This window comes from Schistocerca gregaria, chromosome 1, assembly GCF_023897955.1.
Source record: "Schistocerca gregaria isolate iqSchGreg1 chromosome 1, iqSchGreg1.2, whole genome shotgun sequence".
NCBI classification, from domain to species: Eukaryota; Metazoa; Arthropoda; class Insecta; order Orthoptera; family Acrididae; genus Schistocerca; species Schistocerca gregaria.
In genome coordinates this window covers 503,131,538-503,156,435 of record NC_064920.1, presented here as the reverse complement: position 1 = coordinate 503,156,435, position 24,898 = coordinate 503,131,538, and the positions used below count along the sequence as shown (strand labels likewise).

At 38.1% G+C, this 24,898-nt stretch overlaps 1 protein-coding gene across 6 annotated transcripts in view; it reads right to left on the bottom strand.

Moving 5' to 3' along the window:
- Positions 1–24,898, bottom strand: part of LOC126354139 (neurofibromin) — a 447,919-nt gene that overhangs the window by 148,343 nt on the left and 274,678 nt on the right. For all 6 annotated transcript variants that reach the window (XM_050003542.1, XM_050003568.1, XM_050003586.1 and 3 more), the window contains 4 exons: positions 23,604–23,765; positions 22,952–23,210; positions 9,238–9,376; positions 9,019–9,121 (listed from right to left, as the gene is read on the bottom strand). In XM_050003542.1, coding sequence (XP_049859499.1) covers positions 9,019–9,121; positions 9,238–9,376; positions 22,952–23,210; positions 23,604–23,765 — 663 coding nt within the window. The remainder of the gene's footprint in view (positions 1–9,018; positions 9,122–9,237; positions 9,377–22,951; positions 23,211–23,603; positions 23,766–24,898) is intronic.

The following is a 24,898-nucleotide window of genomic DNA, read 5'->3' as shown; positions in this document are numbered from 1 at the left end:
TCAACATCTCCAATATATGGCGAGTAACAAACTATTGTTTTCATAATATTGCCATTTATGAATGTTGTTGTTATCTTTGAACAGTGGTTGGCTCTTCACAACAAACTACTTAAGGATGCATATGTATTGTAATGCTGTTGTTAGTATGCTCAACTCATTAACGAACTGTCATGACATACTGTCCTTATCACATGAATCTGTGAACCAAACACTTTTTCTCTTCCTCAGTGACGAGTTACCCTATGCCACAAGATGTCACTACATGAAAACAGGAAAAGTAAGACAGCTTTTTAACATATTCATCTCCAAAATCTGCTATCACTGGTAATACAAAAATTAAGGACTGTAACATGTCATTTTCAGTTCTGTTCTTATCAACATAAACTGCTAAGAATTTTTTGATTTATTGGTTTATCCTCATGCATTATTTCTAATGGTGTGACCAGGTATTATGCAGTATGGAATTGTATGTATTGTGTTTTATCAAAGTTCAGTGACAGTCCATTTGCAGAGAATTACTTATTAATTTTCAAGATAGTTTTATGTACCTTCTCAAGTGGCAAAGTTTCTCCATCAAAATTGATTACAATACTTACATCATCAGAAAAGAGAACTAGTTTTGTTTCCTAGATTTATGACGGGAGATCATTTATATAAACCAAGAACAATACCATTATCACTCCCATACTGACTTTTTCTGAAGATTCTTTTGGTTGTATATACTGCCTGGATTTCTTAATGTTATACTCTGCATGCTTCTAATTAAGGTGAAAACCAGTTAGCAGCAAAATCTCTAATACCATAATATTTGAGCTTCTGTAGGAGAATACTGTGAACTATGAGACCTGATGTTTTTAACAAGCTGCAGAAAATGCCAGCTGCCAATATTTTGACATTTAACTTTTGTATAATCTGATTCATGACTTGAAAAATGACAAATGCTGCGGAAAGACACTTCTGAATAGCAAACTGAGCTTGACTAAGTATCTTATTCTGAGAGAGGTGTATTACTGTTCCTGTGTACATGATCTTTCCTAGAAAAAGGAGATATAGATCAGTGATTTGTAAACTGGTGTGTATATGTACTCCCCTACCCCTCTCCATGCCATCTGAGGAGAAGAAAATAGCCATCACCAACTGAACAAGCATATTGCCTTGCCAAACAAATGTATAAACTCAGTATCAGTTTCAAGAAAGTCCAGTCGAGACACAAAATGGCTATTCACAAGCAGCAAGTATACAGAGCCATTTACCAGACTCTTGGTGTGTGTGTTAGTTCCAAGGAAGGAATTTCTTTAAAAACTAAGAAATTTTCCAGTTTTTTTCTAATTGCATGCCCACTGCTCACCTTTCTGCTATTTGGTGAAAAGGGATTTATCCTACTATACATGTACCAAATATTTTAAATTAATTAATAATGTCTTGTTTAGAAACAGTGAAAATCACTTATGGCCAGAAAAGCAAACATTTATTGAGGCAGTCTAATTGTTAACCTTCGTACTGCCACTGCACACCACTCTTAGAGATATATTCTCTCGGTTTTTTCAGTAACACATTGGTTATTTTTGCACACTTTTGTCTGTTGTTCTGAAACCAATCTGACACACATGGAATGGACAAAATAATATAAACATCAAGCAATATAGTACTTTTTGTTGCAAGTTGACACCACTGAGTACGTGTAAATACTGTGACACTGCTGTGTGCACAGTTGATATTCCAAGTCTTGGAGATTATCTTTCAGTGTATTATATTCTTTGTTCTGCAACAGGTAACACAAGCGATCAGCAAAATGAATGATCCCTCAGACCTAAAAACAAAGGGCAACTTGTTGGTGCACGATTAGTGGGAGCACCTGCGACGAAAATTGGCTGAAGTGTTTGATGTTTCATAAACAACAGCATATGTCGTAATGACAGCAGACACAAAACATGGTAAAACATCATTGGTTAAAGACAAATTTAATCGACAGAGACCAATGAGCATTAAAAGTATTGTGGTCAGACAACATAAAACTATCATGGCAAACATGACTGCAGAACTCAACACTTAGTTGTGTAATTCTGTGTACAGTAGGAAATTCACAAAGTTAACGTCCATGGAAGAGCTGCAATTGCAAAACCCTTAATGACAGAACCCAACACAAAGCTACGGAATACGTGATGTTACAATCATAAAATGTGAACCCTTGATGAATGGAAGAATGTGATATGGTCTGATGAATCATTGGTTACATTATTCTCAACAAATGTTTGTGTTTATCTATGCAGAACCCCAAAAGAAGGTTATGATCTGGCTCACCTGCTTCCTACAGCCAAGCATGGGTGAGGTTCCATTATGATTTGGATTGCTATATTGTGGTATCCAGCTGGTCCTATCATTACCCTCACTGACCAGATTACTGTAGATGACTATCTCCACATCCTTGACAATTAACTTAACTATAACTAACATATTTCAGTCAAATACTGCTATATTCCAATATGATAACATGACCATATATGCAACCAAAAAGGTTCAGGCATGGTTTGTGGACCATCATAATATTAACAAATGGCCAGCACAATTGCCAAGCCTCAACATCATAGAACAATTATGGGGAGTTAGTAGAGAGTGAGGAGCAGGCTGCCAGATCCAACACTGTTGAAGCAATTGGCAGATATTTTGGTACAAGAAAGGGAGAAGTTTCAGTTGGAAACTATTCAGACACTCCACAACACTATTCTGCAAAGAATTGCAGCTGTTCTGAAAGCCAATTCTGGCCAACTCCTTATTATTAAAGAAATATTGTGTATGTCAGTTGTCCATATTATGTTGTCCATCCCTGTTATCTACAGAGGGAAAAGCAAATATTTTCTACAGGCACTATGTCTTTAGAATAATTTTTTTTCTCTGCAGCAAAGGATGTGCTGATTTGAAACCTTCTGGTAGATTAAAATTGTGTGCCACACTGGCTGTCTATGCAAAATTCAGGACCTGCCCTCACAGCTTTTGCTTCGGCCAGAACCTCATGTTCTACGTTCCAAATTTCACATGCCTTGTGACTGGCACTCATGGAAGAAAAAATACTGCAGATACTTGGCTTAGCCAGAGTCTGGGGGATTGTTCCCAAAAAGAATTTTCACTCTGGAGTGGAATATGTGCTAATTTGAAACTTCCTGACAGCGTAACATTGTGTGCTGGACTAGGACTCAAACCTGAAATCTTTGCCTTCATGGGGTAGTGCTCTACTGACAGCTATCCAAGCACAACTCAAGACTTCCCTGCACAACTTCACTTCTGCCAGTATCACATCTACTACCCTTCAAACTTCAGAGATGTTCGTCTGAATACCTTGGGGATAGCACTCCGGGAAGAACGGTTACTGCATACACAGTCTGGAAGGTAGGAGACGAGGTACTGGTGGAAGTAAAGTTGTGAGGGTGGGTCGTGAGTTACAGGATGGTTCAGTCACAGGTTTGAGTCATTGTCTGGCACACAGTTGTAATCTGTCAGGAAGTTTCGAACCATAAGTCTTCTCTTCATAATACACACCAACAATGAACCAAGTCCTTCAAGTGTCTTGAAGACACTGAGTAACCCATCCGAGATTTCTGTTTGATAAAATTTAACAATTCTTATCTCACTGAAGACACAGCTGGCAGAGTCCCGATTCAATTATATTATTACAGGTGAAACAACCAATCCTTTGACATTTACATATACTACAATCACGTTTGGAAAAAATATATAGTCCTGTTTAAGATAATATTCATAAAAAAAAGAAAGAAAGGGTAACAAAGACTGTTCATAGGAAACACACAATGTTTTGGCTATTCAGTTGTTTCATGCATGAAAAGTGTCTGTCACATATCAAACTGTAAAAGCTTGAAAGATTACAATAAATATACAATTTTCACAAAATATGACATAGGAAGTATTGGGCAGATTATACTGAGGATAGCAGCTGTGAAGGGTTAGGAAAAGAAATAGAAAGAAATGTGGATTCATAGAATTTGAAAGGCAAGTGAAGAAACAAGATTTAACTTTTCTGCCAAAAAAGCTGACTGTGTAACAGGAAAGTACAAAAGCTGTGAAATAGTTTCCAGTAGTCTGAATATAGTATAGAACAGCATATTCACTGCATCTACAGTGCATTTAATACCTACAGCCTATTTGATTCCTACTTTTACATCAATGCACATAAAACTTTTTTCCCGTAAGTTGATTTTTGGAAATTTCAAGAGAAGCACCATGAGTGTAGCTGTTGTGTAGTGTGTAAACAGTCTATGTTTTTTAGTATGCTGAAAGCTTTCCAGTAAACAACTTAAAATGGTATGAAAAGTCATTTAATGCATAAATCACTGATTTATTGGGTACAGAAATAAATTCCAGTTTGTCAACGGAAAAGTTTTAAAATGACTCTTTTCAACTTATTATTACTTTTACATTCATTATCCCAAAATAAATGTTCTTGTGGATTAAATACAAGCATGGAATTCTTTCAAGGTTTAATATTGTTTAACTAGTTTCTTCTCTTTTTTACTTATTCTATATGCACCTGCCTACCACGTGTCACTCACTTTGTCTCTGGGGCCTCATCTTCACCCCCAAGACATTTCGTTATCATTAAAAGAAGTTTAGGTGAAATTGAAACATCTGAAAGTTAACAACACACAAATGTGATTATCAAAAATGAATAACATTTTGAAAGGAATGTAACACTGTTACAGAACAGTCAGTCTCAAAATCATGCGACTTTTTATGTACACACAGCAAACTGCCTAGGTAGTGCTTCTGTATAAGGTGGCTGTTACTTTCTAGTCTACCAATGTTCAATGTTGGCTAGGTGTCTAAGCAAAGCCTTTGGATATAGCAGGGGATTGCATCTTTAATACAATTATTGGAGGCACTATTACTATTGATATATCTTATAATGTTGATGTCTCAATGTGGGTGGAAGCATGTTGGTGACAGAGAACTGAAGAAGCTTGGGAAGCATATTCAAAACATGGGTCACTTCAAACCCGATTTTTGTTGGATAAGGATACTGTGTGGACAGACCTACACACAAATAAAATGGGTTCCAGATCGAGATTACAAAGAGGTTCTAATAGGAGGAAGCAAAGTACAAGAACCCAGAGAGATGATCTTATGCCACATATTGACATGAGTCTGTTGTAATGAACAGCCCTGGATATAGTATTAGAGTATGTTGTAATGTAGCAAGTTATTCTGAAATAACATTTATTGCAGTATATCACGCAGCCGTGTATCATGGTGGCTGCAGAATTGTGTCATTGCTATGACTCACAGAATAGCTAACACCACTGTCCATGAGAACGCTCTCCAGTATCATCTAGTAGGAATGTAAATTCATACCCCCTATTAATCTAAATAAAGCATAGTAATTATCAACATATTTTGTTCAAACTTGGTACACCATATTGTGTTATTGAGAAAAGAATCCTGTCAAAATTTCGCATTTTTATCTCATATAGTTCCGGAGACAGAGAAAATTACTTAAATGTCCAAAAACTGACACTTATGTTTCAAAACTCAGTAAGCAACAATAGCAGTTTGCCTTTTATTACCATCGAAAGGCACAACAAAATTTTCAATATATATAATTATTTAACTGGAATTTTTTTCATAACTTTAATTACTCTGCATTTCGTAGTGCAAAAATTATCCAAAATTATTATCTGCTTATTATTTTGTTGCGTGTATACATGGGAGTGAATGAGAGAGTGTCTGTGGGACATACGAAAAAATTTAATACTATTTTATGTAAAAACTTATGAAAATGAACCATAGGAAAATAGTGTTGTAACCATAAAGCTGACGATGTATGCCAATGTGTGCTTGCTTTTGTAAGAGAGCAGCCAGAATAGAAGTCGAAAGTGGAATAAGTTTCTAAGTTAACTTAAAGTTTTTTTTTTTATTTCGATCTATTTTATTATTTATTATATTAGAAACTGGCATTGGAATGATGCAAATGATTTTCTGATTAGTGACTGCCTCAGGAAAGTTTTGCCGTGAGAATAATCAAGAAGGATCATTCTGATTGGTCACTCAAACCATTAACCAAAGTGCAAACCTTTATATTCCATTTTGACAAATTCTTGTGTTGCAGCATATGAGAAGTAACGTGTACATTCTACATGTTAATTTATTAAGCAAAATCTGCAATAAGATCACAGTTTCATTGAGACTACATGAAGAAGTAGCTGGGTCAGCTGATCCCATTTCACTGAAATACTTACTTGTTCCCTTGGAAGCCATTTTCAATAACTAAACAACGAAGGAGAAGTATGCAGCAAAGGATTATCTGAAACACTTGCTCCTCCCCACCCACACCCCTGCTTAAGAACTTCAACAAAGAATGGATGAAGTCAACACATTTTATGTGAGAATGTGTTCAAACATTCACTTTGGTAAGATCAACTAAACTGAAACCAGTAAGCTGAAGGAAGATGGTGATGAATAGCAATGATGTAATGGAAGCAGTTAATACAACCTGGAATTACAACAACTATAAACGACAAGTCTATCGGCATTTAAGAAATAAATGCAATGTGCAGAAATAAATTTCCAGTACTTCTGTCCATGTGCACACTGACAACTGAAGTGGTCGGTGGAAGAAAGAGCTAACCCACAAGAGTATATTTTGAGCTAATGCATTCAAAGACAAGAACAAAAATTCATTAGGATGAAACAAATTATGTAGTAGACAACTCTTTCTAGCGACATGTTTGGAAAAACTCAGTATTGCCATGTGCTGTATTCAAAAACACAATAGATGATGTGAGCAGATATCCTAATTAAATGGAGGGTTAGCACTTTCTTCTGCTGACCCCTTCAATTCTAACCTGCACCACCTAACATCTATAGCCCTGCCTAAAATGAAGAGTTTCCAGTGGAAATGATTATGTTCGGAATAACGATAGCGAATAGGAATGATGAAAAAATTGGAGTTCATGACATTATTGAAATGGAGGTAGGCTGGTGGAAGGTGGCCCAAGGAAATTCTTTTCTGAATTTCTCATAATAAGAAATGAAAATGAAGACAATGTAATAGCAGATGGATAGATGCTATCTAGAAACAGATAAGGAAAACTTGGATAAACATAAAACAATGGAAACTTTAGGTTTCAGCACTGTGGGAAAAGATAGATTACTGCTTACCATAAGGAGACACATTAGGTTGCAGACACACACAATTAAAGGACACTTACACAAAGCTTTCCGGCACAACCTTTACCAGCAAAAGAGAATCATACACCATTCACACACATAAGCAGGCGCGCTTGGCCTAGAGCTACCAGAGGTGGCAGTCATGTATGCACGAGGTGCATTTGTTTGTGTGTATGAATAGTGCGTGTTTCTCTTTTGCTGGTGAAGGCCATGGCCAAAAAGTTTGTGTAAGTGTCTTTTTATTGTGCCTGTCTGCAAACTTAACACATCTACTTTACAGTAAGCAGCAATCTATCTTTTCCTACATTGTTGTTAGATACACTTGGTTATACATAAAATTGCTGAGGCTGTCTGCCTGCTTAGCTGGGTTGAAGATTTTCTTTGCTCAGGGACTGGGTGTTGTGTTGTCGTCATCATCTTTTCATCCTCATCACTGACGCACAAGCCGCCCAATGTGGCGTTGTATGAAATAAGACTTGCACTTGGTGGCTGAACTTCTCCGAATGGAACCTCCAGACCAATGATGCCACATGCTCATTTCCTTTTTTGTTGAGGCTTTCCTGGCCACCTGTTGATTTATAGCCTGTTGGCTTCTGTTTCTGGATCTTCAGTTGACATTTGTTTAATGATTTTCCTGATGTGTGGGTCTCCCATCACTATCTGCAACAGTCGTCTGCTGCAGTACAGGAATCTAGGATCCATTTACCTTAAGGCTTTTTTTCTACTTTGTTTTGCTTTGGCTCTGTCCTGTCCAACAAGGAAGAAGAAAGCTTCAATGTAAATTGGTCCTGGATTTCCATGCCGCAGCAAATAACTTTTGCAGGAAGCAAGAGGAGAACAACAGTGGCAACGACAATGGAAAAGCCCTCGAACTTTCGTGTGAGAGGTATATATACCATCTGGTTTTGGGCTCGACTCCATTTTGTCACCAGAAATGGAGGGTGAACCTCTGAAAATATCAGCCATTTGTGGTGGCAAAATGTCAGGAAAATTGTCAGAGAAATGTTGGTTGTAGATCCTGAGACATAAGTCAACAGGCAATACCCCATAGTCATATACGATGAGACATGAAACAAGTCTTTAAGCAATAAGGAATAAAGAAACTAGTGATGATACCTATCTTTTAACAGCTTTCCTTTCCCCTTTTTACACTTTCTCACTGCCAGCCTAACATCATCGGCTTTAGCTCACTCTTCTGAAAACTGAATACTTTAATTAGTTTTCTTTCTTAATTTTAAGCCTACTAATTAACCACATTAATTCTAGCCCATTAGTTCATTTAACTGTAGGTGAAACATTATACTCCACTTTTCAATAGTCACTCAGTTCAAACAGAACAGTACATGTATACCAGCTCCATCACTGTTTTCATTTTCTGAGGAAGAGCTACAGTGACTGGAAGAAAGAAAAGTTATGGGGACCAACTGGTATGTTCCATCTGTATTTGTAAAATGCATACCAATTAAGAGTTCATACAAACAACCAAATAATTCAAAATATTACTCGCTATGAATTTGCAAATATGTGATCAGGGTCAGTACTATTGAAGAAATTGAGCTCAGAGCTGTTATGCAAAGTCTGTAGACATGTAACAATAACATCTGTTTTCTTAAGCTAACATGTGTAAATTAATATCTATGACAATGCATCTGCTTTTGTAAAACAATATTACCGTTTGTATAATTTTAGGCTGCTATACCTACAAATGTAGTTTGCTAATTTTCTTTAGGTTGGCAGTTAATTTATCTGCTTTGTAACAGATTTAATGCTTATTACATAGAAGAATGACAAAGAGATCATCTCGATAAAGAACCCATGTTATACGTAGCAGTTTGGCTTTACCTCCATAATTTCTAGCAGAGCATCTGTAATAGTCTCCAATGAAGTGAGAGATAAACGTTCACGGTCCTGTGGTGCTCCAGAAAAACAACGTTCACCGCCATACCTAGAAAATGTAATTTTTATTCATTGTGGCACAGGCAGAGTAGATTCCATTTAGTGTTAATGCGACAAAAAGAATCTAGTGTGACTAGGTGCATTTACTTAATGTAACATACTTACCATCTGTCATTGGGATGCCTGTAGCTGGAACGAAATGCTGTAACTGCAGCTGATTTAACTTTGCTGATACCAAATAGGAGGTAAAATTTGGGCAGTGAAAATTCATCCAAGCTCAGTCGTAAAACTCTTTGTGTCTCTTCTGAAATAAGAAATCCAGCAGCTCATAATATTATACTTAAATTGATATGGCTTCTAACAAAAATATGATTATATTGACATTGCACTCTCATGACTGGCTATCTATGTTGTTATGAAGTCAACTAATGACACTCTGTTAAAAAGTTTTTCATGTCAGCCTCCTCCAGCTCCCCCTCCCTCCCCCTGAAGTGTACACACTAGCAGTAATGACAATAATAACAATAATAATAATAATAATAATAACAGCAACTCTGCACATCAAAAATTATTGTTATTAAGGGATTTCTACAGCTAACAATCTCATCAGAAATTTGTCGACTAAGAAACCTTCCCAGGTAGTAAGAATAATTTTTTTTACAAACAAATGATCTGAAATAATGTAGACTCATTTTCTTATGGAGGAATATTTTTCAGTGTTAATGAACACACACAGATTATTATATGATTCAAACAGTTCAATTTGACAGTCTTGGAAAGAAGAAGTGCAGCTTTGTGACAACTACAGTGCTGAGCATTTTGTTTGCAGCACAGCCATAAACAAGTTTAATTGTACATCCTATAACAATAAGAAGGATGCTGAAATCCACAACTGTCATCATCACGAGTCATTTGGCATCCACTACTAAATTAAGGACTCCTCCAGGCTTTCCCATGGATTTTGCTCTTTCGACAAACCTATATGCGTAACTAATACATGTTTTCTGATACCGTCTGTCAATCTTCCATTGGGCCTTCATATACATTTTTTTCTTGTGGCTTGAAATAGAGGAAAGAATTTTTTTGGTTCATCTGCCAGCCATTCATCAAGCATTATGTCCTGTCAACTTCCATTTAATTTTCATTAACATCATAATTATGTCTTCCAATCCAGTCTGTTTCTTGAACAATTTGCCTGTTCTGACTCAATATTAGTAATTCCCAACAAGATGCCCTTCATTGCTGGCTGACATCTGCTGGGATCTCTTTATTTCCTCTCTTGTTTTGCCATTTGCCTCCTTACAAGATGCCCTTCATTGCTGGCTGACATCTGCTGGGATCTCTTTATTTCCTCTCTTGTTTTGCCATTTGCCTCCTTAAATTCATTTTATTTTCATTTTTGCCTAATTACTATTAACATACATGAGTATAATTTGCATTTTCATAAAAGAGAAAGGTTGGCTCTCAGTCTTAAACAATACAGTACCAGATCTAATTTTGTGCATAGTTTTGTGTCATCAATTTCCTGATTTATTTTGACCATTCCTAATTAATATCTTTTGTTAAGGGTGAAGTCAGTAACTGCTCCTTGACTTAGATTCTATTGTTGACTTATAAACAAATATAAATTGTGTACTACCTGGAAGAATAACTACAAGGATTCTTAAAGTATTTATTTGGCTCCATTCAAAAACGTATTAGCAAAGCCAGCCCTTATTTAATTCCAAAGTAATTACCAGGTTTGTCAAAAGTATTGTTTGTCTAACTATATCAGTTAATTTCATTATTTAAACAAATAATTCAGCATAACCTTTGCAGTAGAAGAAACTGTTAGAAAGAAGGCATTTTCAATGTATTCAGTTAACTGAATAAATTATGCTTTAATTGTAATTTCTGTAAATTAAACATCGAACAATGTGTAGTTTCAGTACCTATTATTGTGAGGATATATAAAGGTCCAATTTTTGGTCCCGAGTCAGTCAGCCCACGGGAGATTTTTAAGAAAAGAAACCTGTATTGGTTAGATCAACAAAAATGCATCAACTTAACTGTGAAATAAGTGTAACACAAGTATGTTGTCTGTTAAAATAATGGCAGTGTCTGTTCAATGGCGTCGCACGTAGCGTATTTTTCTGCAAGAACTGTGTGGTTAGGTTTTTACTGCTCACAGATGTTCAACAGTAAACTATTGTAGCAGTATAATACCTGCACACTATTAATGAGGCTTATCAAAAGGGGGGTGGGGGGGGGGGGGAGGGGTGTGTGTGTTGTGAACAGTGAAGTAAAGAACTGTGAAACGCAACTGTGTAAAACTGTCGGCTACATTATTTGCAGTAGTCAGTGTTGAACTTGCACCCCCATTTTTCAGCCAGTATAACAGTGCATTACATTGACAACAAAGACTATCAATGAAGAAATACAGCAGGCGAATGTCACAGACTCTCTCTGTTTTGTAACGCTTATCATACTGAAAGTCCATGTCTCTTTGGTAATACACACTGATATTTATCATTATTTTCCAGCTATACTGGGGTCTTAATTTTGAAAACTCTATGCAGCTTACCAAAAGCACTCCAGGAACTTTTTACTATTCCATTTATGTCTTATTGTTCATCTCGTCACTGTCACCTTCACCTTTCATAAATACAAAAATTCATCAACTGGTTTTATGGCTTCATTGTAAATCCCTTCCATGTTTTGATTATACATTACAATTGACTCCAATCCAACAATCATACTTGCTCTATTAATTTCCTCCATTGATTGTTGAAGTTAAATTGCACTAGAGGCCAACTATATAGGGTGTCCCATTTATTTCGACCCCCCTAAATAACTGTTTGTCCAGATGCAAATTACAAAAAGTTTCAAGCAACTGTTCTTTAGCCGTCAGGGGGACATCAATCAGCACGATTACTTTTGTTGCAGCTTTGTTTTTTACAAAGACATGAACAGCGGTATGACTTTTTTAAATGGCACCCTGTATTTTTATTCAGTAATTCATTTTCTCTCCTAAAGACCTATTCAAAAATGTATCACAGTGTACCATTCACTGAAACACAACATTATTAAATATATAACACAACACTGATGTTGACACTCCCAGTGCTTAGCACAGGTACTCGGAGTAATGGAACACATCCAAGTGCTGACGTTGACAGAGGATAAATGTACACATAAGTATGAAACTTCCTGGCAGATTAAAACTGTCTGCCGGACCAAGACTCAAACTCAGGAACTTTGCCTTTCACGGGCAAGTGCTCTACCAACTCAAGCATGACTCATGACCCGTTCTCACAGCTTCAATTCTGCCAATACCTCGGCTCCTACTTTCCAAACTTCACAGGTTCACAGAAGAGCTTCTATGAAGTTTGGAAAGTAGGAGACGACGTACTGGCAGAATTGAAGCTGTGAGGATGGGTCGTGAGTCATGCTTGGGTAGCGCAGTTGGTAGAGCACTTGCCCGCGGAAAGGCAAAGGTCCCAAGTTCGTTTCGGTCCGCCACACAGTTTTAATCTGTCAGGAAGTTTCATATCAGCGCACACTCTGCTGCAGAGTGAAAATCTCCTTCTGGAAACATCCCCCAGGCTGTGGCTAAGCCATGTCTCTACAGTATCCTTTCTTCCAGGAGTGTCAGTCCTGCAAGGTTCGCAAAAGAGCTTCTGTGAAGTTTGGAAAGTAGAAGACGAGGTACTAGCAGAACTGAAGCTGTGAGGATGGGTCGTGAGTCAAGCTTGGGTAGCTCAGTTGGTAGAGCACTTGCCCACGAAAGACAAAGGTCCTGAGTTCGAGTCTCGGTACGGCACACAGTTTTAATCTGCCAGGAAGTTTCATATCAGCGCACACTCCGCTGCAGAGTGAAAATCTTATTCTGTACACATAAGTAGAATGTACACCCATCACTCTGTCAACCATCATGAGTTGAAGAGTTGTTTTAGTCGAATGTACGCCAACGAAGAGAAGATAGAAATGCTACTCATCTATGGGGAATGTAAGTTAGCAGAACAATAACTACAATACTGTTTTCTTTTGTATGGGTACATTTAGTACAGTAGTTTGGTCCTTTTAAATACTGTTGTATAAAGTAGGCATACAGTAAAGGCTGTCCTTCCTACAAACTGCATCGACATAACGTTTCTCTTATTGTTGTTGTTGAAGGTAACCAAAATGCTACGCAGGCAGCGGAACTGTAAAGAGAGTGATATCCTGACAAGAACCCATCTTCCTGATGGATGTTTTCTCGTCTTGTTGCGACGCTGCAGGAAACGGGAAGTTTCAACCCACGACATCGCAATTGTCGTAGCACTCACACAGACGAAGGTGCCAAAGTTACTGTTCTCGCTTCCGTTGCTATGAATCCACATGTGAGCACATTACAGCTTGAACATGAGATTGGTATTCCTAAAACCAGTGTACATCATATTCTTACACGTCACCGGTTCCATCCTTACCATGTACACCTACATCAAGAATTGCATGGGAATGATTTCCAGAATCGTGTACAGTGCTGGGCACAGCAGCAAATCCTCGCCAACCCGAACTTATTCTCCAATGTTCTATTTACCGAATAATGTTCCTTTTCAAACAAAGTACAGGCAAATACAAGGAACATGCATTATTGGTCCAGCGATGACCCACGATGGTTTAGACAGGTGGAACATAGGCATAAATGGAGAGTTAACGTCTGGTGTGGGATGTTTGGTACTACACTTATTGGCCCCTATTTCATCAATGGTAGTCTAAACAGCACAGCGTATGTCAACTTCCTCAGATGAATTCTTCCTCTTCTTCTGGAAGAAGTGCCATTAAGAACCAGAATGATTATGTGGTATCAACATGAAGGATGTCTAGCTCATAACAACTTGCATGCACGTCTTGTTCTGAACTGAAGGTATCCTGCCAGATGGATTGGTCGAGGAGGAACAGTTACTTGGCCTGCTAGGTCTCCTGATTTAAATCCTCTGAACTTTTTTCTTTGGGGATGCATTAAAGACGCTGTCTATTGCGATATTTCAACAACTCCAGAGGGCATGCAGGAATGTATTGTGCTTGCTTGTAATTCTCTTCAGCAGGCAGCACTGAAAGCAGTAAATAATTCTTTCATTCAACGAGTGCACAAGTGTACTGGTGTCCAGAGTCACCACTTTGAGCACCTTTGAATGTTGTACTCCTGGGCAATGGTACAGAAGACTCAAAGTCACCTTTGTGTTATGTTTTTATTTGGTTCATTTGTTTTCTGACAACTTCAGCAAGTAGATGAGTTTGTGATCCCTGGCTCAAAGTTATGTAATTAATAATGTTGTGTTTCAGTGAATGGTACACTGTGATACATTTTTGAATAGGTCTTTAGGAGAGGAAATGAATTACCAAATAAAAAATACAGAGTGCTATTTAAAAAAGTCATAGCACTGCTCATACCTTTGTAGAAAACAAAGCTACAATGAAGGCAATTGTGCTGATTGATGTTCCCCTGACGACTAAAGAACATTTGCTTGCAACATTTTGTAATTTGCATCTGGATAAACAGTTATTTAGGGTGGTCAAGATAAATAGGACACCCTGTAATGACATCAGCAAAATGATAATGGTGCAGGTATGTTCCCCTAGCAGAAATTCCTTCTACTTTTACCCCATTTAAGGAAATAAACAATTTATCAAAGTAGTCGAGAATAATTTTGGTGGATTGAAATCTCCTTTCTTGACACTTCTTTCAATACTGAATTTTTCACTATCTTGTTGACGCCTAACGGAAGTTGTAGCATTGATGTATATATTCCTCTTTATGCCAACTGAGGTCAAATCAGTGTCTTGTTTCTGAAGGACTGTTCATATGGCTTTTATTAACACTGTTAGAATTCATAAATCCACGATGAAGTGGCAATTAAAATGAATACTCATTTCAAAATTTAGATGTTTAGGAAATGCAAGATCGGAAAATTTATTTGACATAACCCTAAAAAAATCAATATTACCAAGTGGTAACACAGATTCTTCTGCTTCTAAAAATGTGTGGTCCCAAGGGAAGTATGTCAATTAGCCAGATACTTCAATTAAAATCTATTATGAAAAGTTGCTACTCACCCTATAATGTAGATGCTGAGTCACAGATGGGCACCAGTTCATGATGGGAATGGCGACTCAGTAGGGATAGGGAGGAGGCTAGGGTAGGGAGAGGAAGGGATAGTACAGTTGGGGGGGGGGGGGGGGGGAGATGGACAGTAAAGTGCTGCAGGTTAGACGGAGGGCAGTGGAGAGGTGAGGAGGGGGGGGGGGGGGGGGGGGGGGAGAGCATCAGAAAGAGAGAGAAGTAAAAATACTGAGTATGGTGGTAGAAAGATGGCTGTGTAGAGCTGGAATGGGAATGGGCAAGAGGTTGGATGGGTGAGGGCACTGACTAACGAAGGTTGAGGCCAGGACGATTACAGGAAAGTAGGTTGTATTGCAGGGAGAATTCCCACCTGCGCAATTCAGAAAAGCTGGTGTTGGTGAGAAGGGTCCATATGGCACAGGCTGTGAAGCAGTCATTGAAATAAAGGTTGTCATGTTTGGCAGCGTGTTCATCAACAGGGTGGTCTACATGTATCTTGGCCACAGTTTGTCTGTGGCCATTCCTGCAGACAGACAGCTTCTTGGTTGTCATGCCCACATATCATCAGCACAGTGGTTGCAGCTCAGCATGTAGATGATATGACTGGTTTCACAGGTAGCCCTCCCTTTGATTGAATAGGTGATGTTTGTGACCAGACTGGAGTAGGTGATGGTGGAAGGTTGTATGGGACAGGTCTTGCATCTAGGTCTATTACAGGGTTATGCGCCATGAGATAAGGGGTTGGAAGTAGGGACTGTGTAAGGATGGACGGCAGAATACCATTGCACAATGAGAGGTAACGAAATGCTGGTGGTGAATGTAATTCAGTTGTTCCATTCCTGGGTAGTACTGGATGATGAGGGGAATGCTCCTCTGTGGCCAGACAGTGGGGCTTTGGGAGGTGGTGGGAGACTGGAAAGATAAGTCATGGGAGAATTTGGGAGGGGGGCTGAAGGTGAGAAATATACCGAGGGTCTCACTGAAGCTTTCACAGACCGTAGTTATCCTCCCAACCTTGTACAAAAACAAATCTCCCATGTCTTATCTTTCCAGTCTCCCACCACCTCCCAAAGTCCCACCGTCCAGCCACAAAGGAGCATTCCCATCATAACTCAGTAGCATGCAGAGCTGGAGCAACTTGAATTACATTCTCCACCAGGGTTTTGACTACTTTTCATCGTGCCCTGAAATGAGAAATCCTATCCTTCCCACCACTCCCACAGTGGTATTTCACCATCCACCGAACCTACACAATATACTGTCCATCCTTACATAAGTCCTGCTCCCAACCTCTTACCTCAGGGCTCATACCCCTGTAATAAACCTAGATGGAAGACCTGTTCCATACATCCTCCCACCACTAGCTACTCCAGTCCAGTCATGAACATCAGCTATCCCATCAAAGGCAGGGCTACCTGTGAAACCAATCATGTGATCTACAAGCTAAGCTGCAACCACTGTGCTGCATTCTATGTGAGCATGACAACCAACAACCTGTATGTCCACATGAATGGCCACTGACAAACTGTGGCCAAGAAACAAGTGGACCATCCTGTTGCTGAATATACTGCCAAACAGGACGTCATTCATTTCAATGACTGCTTCACAGCCTTTGCCATATGGATCCTTCCCACCAACAATAGCTTTTCTGAATTGTGCATGTGGGAACTCTCCATGCAATACATCCTATGTTCCTGTAACCCTCCTGACCTCAACTTTCATTAGTCACTGTCCTCACCCATCCAGCCCCTTCCCTGCTCTCATTCCAGCAGCACACAGCCATCTTTTACACTCATTTTTTTTACCTCTCTCTTTTTCCACTACTTCCCCCCCCCCCCCTTCCCCCACCTCTCCACTGCCATCCGTATAACCTGCAGCACTTCACTGTCCGCCACCCCTATCGTACTATCCTTCCCCCTTCCCACCCTAGTCTCCTCCTTAACCCATCCAGTCGCCACTCCCATCATGCACTGATGCTGCTGCTAGCAGTGTGGTTTCAGCTGCCTGAGGCTGTAGTCGTGTGTGTGAGTTGCATTTGTGTGTGTGTGTGTGTGTGTGTGTGTGTGTGTGTGTGTGTGTGTGCGTGTGTGTGTGTGCGTGTGTGTGTATTGTTGATGAAGGCCTTAATGGCCAAAAGCATTATTTATTTGTGTCAGTCTTTTTGTTGTGCCTGTCTGCGACTCAGTATCTCCACTATATGGTCAGTAGCACTTTCTTTTTCATAATACTGTTACATTCCATCCTGGATTTTTCATTGTTCTATAATAAAATTTCATTTCTAGAATGATCTTGGAAGGTTACAACAGAAAAAGTAGGAAAAAAACGATAACACCTGAAAAGCCCTCCACATAATGGATCCAATATACAAGCTCATTGCGGTAATTGATCCAATAGTGAAATAAAATAATACAATTTCTCAATATATAGGCATATTAAGAAATTCTCAATATATAGGAATATTCCCCCATGAACCATGGACCGTGCCATTGATGGGCTGGTTTGCATGCATTAGTGATACCAATACCTATACCGTAGGTACAACCACAATGGAGGGGTATCTATTAAGAGGCCAGACAAATTTGTGGTTCCTGAAAAGAGGCAGTAGCCTTTTCAGTAGTTGCAGGGCCAACAGACTGGATGAGGCACTGATCTGGCCGTGTAACATCAACCAAAACAGCCTTGCTGAACTAGTACTGCGAATGGCTGAAGGCAACGGGAAACAACAGCTGTAATTTTTCCTGTAAACATGCAGATCTACTGTATAGTTAGGTGTTGACGGTTTCCTATAGGGTAAAATACTCCAGAGGTAAAATAGTCCCCCATTCAGATCTCTGGGCAGGGACTACTCATGAGGATGTTGTCATCAGGAGAAATAAAACCAGCATTCTACAGATTGGAGTGTGGAATGTTAGATCCCTTAATCGGGCAGGTAGGTTAGACAATTTAAAAAGGGAAATGGATAGGTTGAAATTAGATATAGAGGGGATTAATGATGTTTGGTGGAGGAAGGAACAAGACTTCTGGCTATAAATAAAAGTCAGATAGGAGTGATGTAAAAGTATGGTTAATAATGAATAAGAAAATAGAAATGCAGCTAAGCTTCTATGAAAAGAAAAGCGTATGCATTATTAACCAAGACAGACACGAAGCCCACTACCACAGAAGTAAAAGTTTCCACGCCAACTAGCTCCACAGATAATGAAGAGATTGAAGAAATGTATGATGAAATAAAATAAATTATTCAGGTGGTTAACGGAGATGAAAGTTTAATTGTGATAGGGGACTGGAGTTTGACAGTAGGAAAAGGAAAGAGAGAATTTTACACAGAGAATAACTTAATCATCGCTAACACTTGGTTTAAGAATAATAAAAGAAGATTGTTAATGGAGAGGAGACCTGCAGACGAATCAGATTTTGAATTGTAAGACATTTCCAGGGGCAGAGGTGGACTCTGACCACAATTTATTGGTTATGAAATGTACATTAAAAGTGAAGAAATTGGAAAAAGGTAGGCAATTAAAAAGATAGGACCTGCATAACTTTAAATAACCAGAGGTTGTTGCAAGTTTCAGAGGGGCATTAGGTAATGACTGATTATAACAGGGGAAAGGAAATACAGTATAAGACTACCGTATTTACTCGAATCTAAGCCACACTTTTTTTTCCGGCTTTTGTAATCCAAAAAACTGCCTGCAGCTTAGAATCGAGTGCAAAGTAAGCAGAAGTTCTGAAATAGAAATATGTTGGTAGGTGCCGCCACAACTAACTTCTGCCGTCGAATATATATATAATGTTACACAGGCATGCTTTGCAGGCACAAAGAAAAATACTGGCGCCAAAACCTCTGTGTCAGTAAATAAATTTTTTAAAAAAAAAGGTGGAAGACGAGCTTTTTTCTCCGCCCCGAATTTCGGCCACTGCATTTTCATACATTATCCAATGAAGTAAATACAAATTCCGTATTGTTCATCTTCGAATGTATCAGCTTTTCATTGTACTACGAAAATCCGACTGGCTAGACTGTTTGCGATGTTCGTCAATATGGCCAATTCGACGTTTTGAATTTTTCCTACCTGTGAGAAGAGATGGTTGCTAATGCAAACTTTTATAATATAAACATTTTGCCATTTATTCTTTCGTGTCTGCTGCTATCTCATTTAAATCCTGTCTGCCTAATAAACTTTGACACTAGAGTGAGACAACAGCAAATGCGGAACAATACACATATCGTGTCACATCGATATTCGTATTATTCTTACGCCTAATAGTGATACAGTCAGAAATGAAGCACAGCAATTGACTAGATTTTTAAATCTAAGATGATTCTAATTTGTGTGCAGAAAGTAATGTACTAAAGAGGCGTCTGCAAAGATTTTCAAACGGAGAAAAATTTTCGCTAAACTCTCGTTCAGAACATCTTCTATCATACGCAGTTTATTATTTGATTCTTCTTGATCATTATCAAAGAAATCAGCAGTGTAAATAACAACAAATAGCAATATCTTGCCATTGTTTCACTTATGAGACACTTCCTCTCTTTTTTTTATTGTAAGCCGCGGTAACGCGCACAAAAGCAAGCCATGCTGCGAGCGGCGACAGGTCGTGAACACTCATTAGCAGAATGCGACAAACAATGCATGACACAGTACAGTAATACATTTTCAGCTTAGAGTGACATAAACACCTATAACAAAGAGAACAGCACTTATAAGATCAAAGAAAAATAAGCAATCTATTCAAACCAGACGAAGCACGTGAAAAACGAAGGGTACCCGTATAAATACGGATGGAGTGCCTGATGCATAGCAATGACTATCTGGTATAACTTAACTGCTAAGCTTATGATTTGAACCAAACTACTTTAGCTGTATCGTCATTCATTCGACCTAAATTGTGTCTCATATTACAATGGACCAACTTTGTTTCGATTTGGAGGTGCGGCCCCCTTGAATTTCAAGCCTCAAATTTCAGGTGCTGCTTAGATTTGGGAAACATTTTTTTCTTCGATTTCGAGTCTCATTTTTCAGATGCGGCTTCAATTCGAGTGCAGTTTAGATTCGAGTAAATACGGTAATAGGTGGGTTTAAGAGATAAAATAGTGAAGGTAGCAGAGGATCAAATAGGTAAAACAACAAGGCCCCTAGAAAAAATCTTTTGATACCACAAGAGATATTGAATTTAATTGATGAAACGAGAAAATTTAAATAGCAGCAAATGAAGTAGGTGAAAAGGAATACAAACATTTAAAAAATGAGATTCACAGGAAATGTAAAATTGCTAACACCCAAACCTCCAGATGTCAGACACTCAGATCGATTTCAAACATTGTGTGTCAATAGAGTATTAACCAGAACACTGATCTAGTTCTGTCCTGTAATCCAGTAGAACATGTATAAATGGTAATTTAAAAAGTAACACCAGAACTACGGAATATAAAAGAAGCGCATGAGTGAGATGCAAATGTCAACATCTTTGGTAGGTGAGTTAGCATCAGATCGTAGTTCTAAAGGTCCCGAGTTTGAAACCCATTAACTCCAATTTTGAAAGCGACAATATGGAAAGGAAATTGGAAGTAGATGAAGATGAAATGGAAGATACGATACTGCAAAGAATTTGACAAAGCTCTGAAAGATCTAAATTGAAGCAAGGCTCTGGAAGTAGACGATATTCCACCAGAATTATTGAAACCCTTGGGAGAGCCAGCCATGACAAAACTATTCCATCTGGTATGCAACATCTATGAGACAGACAAAATACCGTCAAACTTCAAGAAGAATGTAGTAATTCCAATTCCAAAGCAAGCAGTTGCTGATAAGTGTGAAAATTAGTTATCTATCAGTTTAATAAGTTGTGGCTGCAAAATACTAACACACCTACTTTACAGAAGAATGGAAAAACTGATAGAAGCCAACCCAGGGGACAATCAGTTTAGATTCTACAATGAACATATGAGGCAGTGCTGACCCTAAGACTTATCTTAGAAAGTAGCTTAAGGAAAGGTAAACCTACATTTATAGCATTTGTAGACGAGAGAAAGCATTTGTCAATGTTGACTGGAATATTTTCTTTGAAATTCTGGAGGTATCAGGGGTAAAATACAGGGAGCAAAAAGCTGTTTACAATTTTTAACAAACTAGATGGCAGCTGTAAGCGTCGAGGAACATGAAAGGGAGGCAGTGGTTGAAAATGGAGTGATACAGGATTGTAGCCTATCTCTGATGTTACTCAATATGTATAGCCTATCCCCGATGTTACTCAATATGTACATTAAACAAGCAGTAAACTAAACAAAAGAAAACTATGACATTTGCTGATGACACTGCAATTCTATTAGAGACAGCAAAGGACTTGGAAGAGTTGATGAAAGGAATGGACAGTGTCTTGAAAGGAGGATATAAGATGAACATCAACATAAGCAAAACAAGGATAATGGAATGTATTCAAATTAATCACATGATGCAAAGGGAATCCGATTAGAAAACAAAACACTTAAAGTAATAGATAAGTTTTGCTCTTTGAGCAGCAAAATAACTGATGATGGCTAAAGTAAAGAGGATATAAAATGCAGAGTGGCAATGGTAAGATAAGCATTTCTGTCTTTTCTGAACATGTTTGTCTGGAGTGTAGCCATGTATGGAAGTGAAACATGGACAATAACAGCTGAGATAAAAAGAATGTATTGCTACAGAAGAATGCTGAAGATTAGGCGAGTCAATCACATAACTAATGACAAGGTAGAGTCAAGAAATTTGTGTCACATTTTGACCAATAGAACGGGTTGATTGATACGACACATTCTGAGACATCAAAGGATCTCCATTTCAGTACTGGAGCGAAAGTGGGGAGGGGGAGTGAGGTGGGGGGAGGGAGCAGGGGGAGACCAACAGATGAATGCAGTATGCAGATTCAGGAAGATGTAGGTTGCAGCAGTTATTCAGAGATGATAAGGCTTGAGGCTCACACAGTATAGACTGGCTTGGAGAACTGCATCAAACAAGTTTTTAGACTGAAGACCGCAACAACATAGGAATATTAACTGTAATTACTGTGTTCTATATTATTACTGAAAATGTAGTTGACTGATATTTTGACAATTTGTAGGAAATGTGCAAAGCACTTGGTAACCCTGTAGGTAGATACAGTGAGTAGCAGCTAGGAAATGTGAGTGAGAAGCCTGGGTTAATCTATTAGCCACTCATGGTGCTCCCTCAGATTGACTGAATGTATATTACAACTCTGGTGTTTCTGAACACTATGTTTGCTCTCTCCCTCTTTTCACACACACACACACACACACACACACACACACACACACACACAACTAACATACGCTGTCATCAGTAAAATTAAAACTGTGTAAAATCAGTAAGTATATCATACAAGATAATAACTAGTTTCAAGAAAAACCTTCTGAGTGAGATTATTTAATAATTTAGTCATAAGTAGGAGTAACAGTTACTCTAGATCTATTTAAAAAATACTGTTCAGTGCCATAACTATGAAGCAATCGATCCCCTAAATACATAATTAATATTGTTAGATATGCAGTAAACTGGCTTATTAGCTACAGAGTATGTGACAAACTACACGTCCCTTACAGATCTTAAGATTTTTTGGCACAAAATATGAGTACAACTTTAAACTCTGGCATCACTTGCATGCAAAAAGATGCAAGTTTAAGCACAGATAACTCAACTAACATGAACAAATGTAAAAATTAATCCTTTTTTGAAATAACTAACATTCAACAGAAAATAATTAAAGGAAACATTCAATAGTTTGCATTGCACTTACCTGAAAAGGAGGGCTTTGTACAAGTACACAGAGAGTGTATGATATTAATAACAAGGCCGTGAGTTGCAGCTCGCATACTCAGGGATCCTGAGCAGACTAAGAAAGTCACAGCATGAAAAAGATATGGTAAGTGGGTGGCCACATCTAAGCAGTTGTTGAAAGACAGCATAAGAAGATACCTTGCCAATATAGCTATGTCATCCCACATCATATGTTGCTCCAGGAGAGGTGTGGGTGATGAACATGTTTTGTCTAACACCTAGAAAGCAAAACAGAAGAAAATATTAAATCAATCACATCTAGGAATAAATAAATAAAAAATCACTTGTGATCAATAAAATCATTCTGTTTACAATCTCACTATTTCAGGAGAGGAAGAATATAATGTAGGAAACATAGAATAAATATGTTGGATGACCAGTCATTATGTTTTTATTATCAGGTATCAGACTGAGAGATGAAAGTACTTAGGTCAACAAGATGGAACTTATTACATTCTTAGTTCACTTCCTCAAGTTTCATATTCACTTTACCTCATATGAAAAATGCTTACTCTCCCTTATCTTTGATACCGGTAATGTAGACAGAATATAACATCATGGAAATAAGGTACAGATAAATGTATTCACCAATATTAATTACTGATATTTACCCGGCACAGGCGCCCAATTACTTTTTTTGCTACAAGCTGAACATTCGCAGATGCCAGTGCGACAGCTGTATCTGCCATTATGTCAACCATTGGTGACCCCAGCCCACCAGTAACTGATCTGTGAATGAAGCTGTCAAGTACCATATCTATTAGTTCTGGTACCTGAAACAAGAGAGAAATTGATCACGATAATGCCTTTTTTCGAAAAGCAAAACTATATGGGAAAGTATAGCAGTAGAAACATTAATCTTAAATGTAAGCAGAACAAATGTAAACAGAGAAATAACTTAATTATCTCCAGTCAAAAGAGGATTCAGCTGAATGAAAAAGAATGTTATTTCACACAAATCATTTTTAATTTCAATTGAAAGATAATACCAGTCACTAGAGAACCTAATGAAACACGTCATATTTCCTCTTTAGCAAAAGACATGATCATATTTCCTTGTTTTCATTATTATCATTATTTTATTTGATAATTTGTACTCCAACAGTCAAATAGTTATTTCATCTAACGATATATATATGATAGCTACAAATAATGGAAGTAGTACAGGTAACAACTCACTGTATAGTTGAGGTACTGAGCTGTCATTGTACACATAAACAATTTTGAAAACATTGCTAAGCTTTAAAATGATGTGTTTTTTCCAAATTAACTAGTACAGAATAAGTACGTACACACACACACACACACACACACACACACACACACACACACACACACATCTGCATAGGTACCTTTTCTTGTTGACTATACTGTACCAGTGCTCCACCTCAACTGCAATGAGAAGTTGAGTTCGATGGAGTGGGTGAAAGGAAAAGATAATTAACTACTCTGTTACAATTTATAGTTTTCATAAATGAGTGTGAATAACAACTTCATATACTTCTTTTTTCAGTTATTAAAAAAATGTTTTCTACAGGTCATTACTTCCTTCTATGTACTTGGAAATTCCCAAAAGTGGGAGGTGATTCTTTTCTGTCATCCCAAATAAGCTATAATGGGACAGACACAAAGTCATTACAGCCACTGATTTCTTATAGGTCATGTTTTATTTTAAACTGTCTGCACATTTAACTCACTTTCAGTACCTGTCTTGTCTATGAGTGTCTGGACACTTATTTTGGCACCACTGTGAGCCTTCAAATATGAGAAGAATTTCTTTGAGTTTTGTGAGAGACCTGCAACAGTACTTGTTGAAGGCTTCATATACTGCTCTCTTGACAGCCAAATGCATTTCATTTAGTACATCCGTATCTATAGCCCCATGCCTTGTTTTAGCCTATTATGT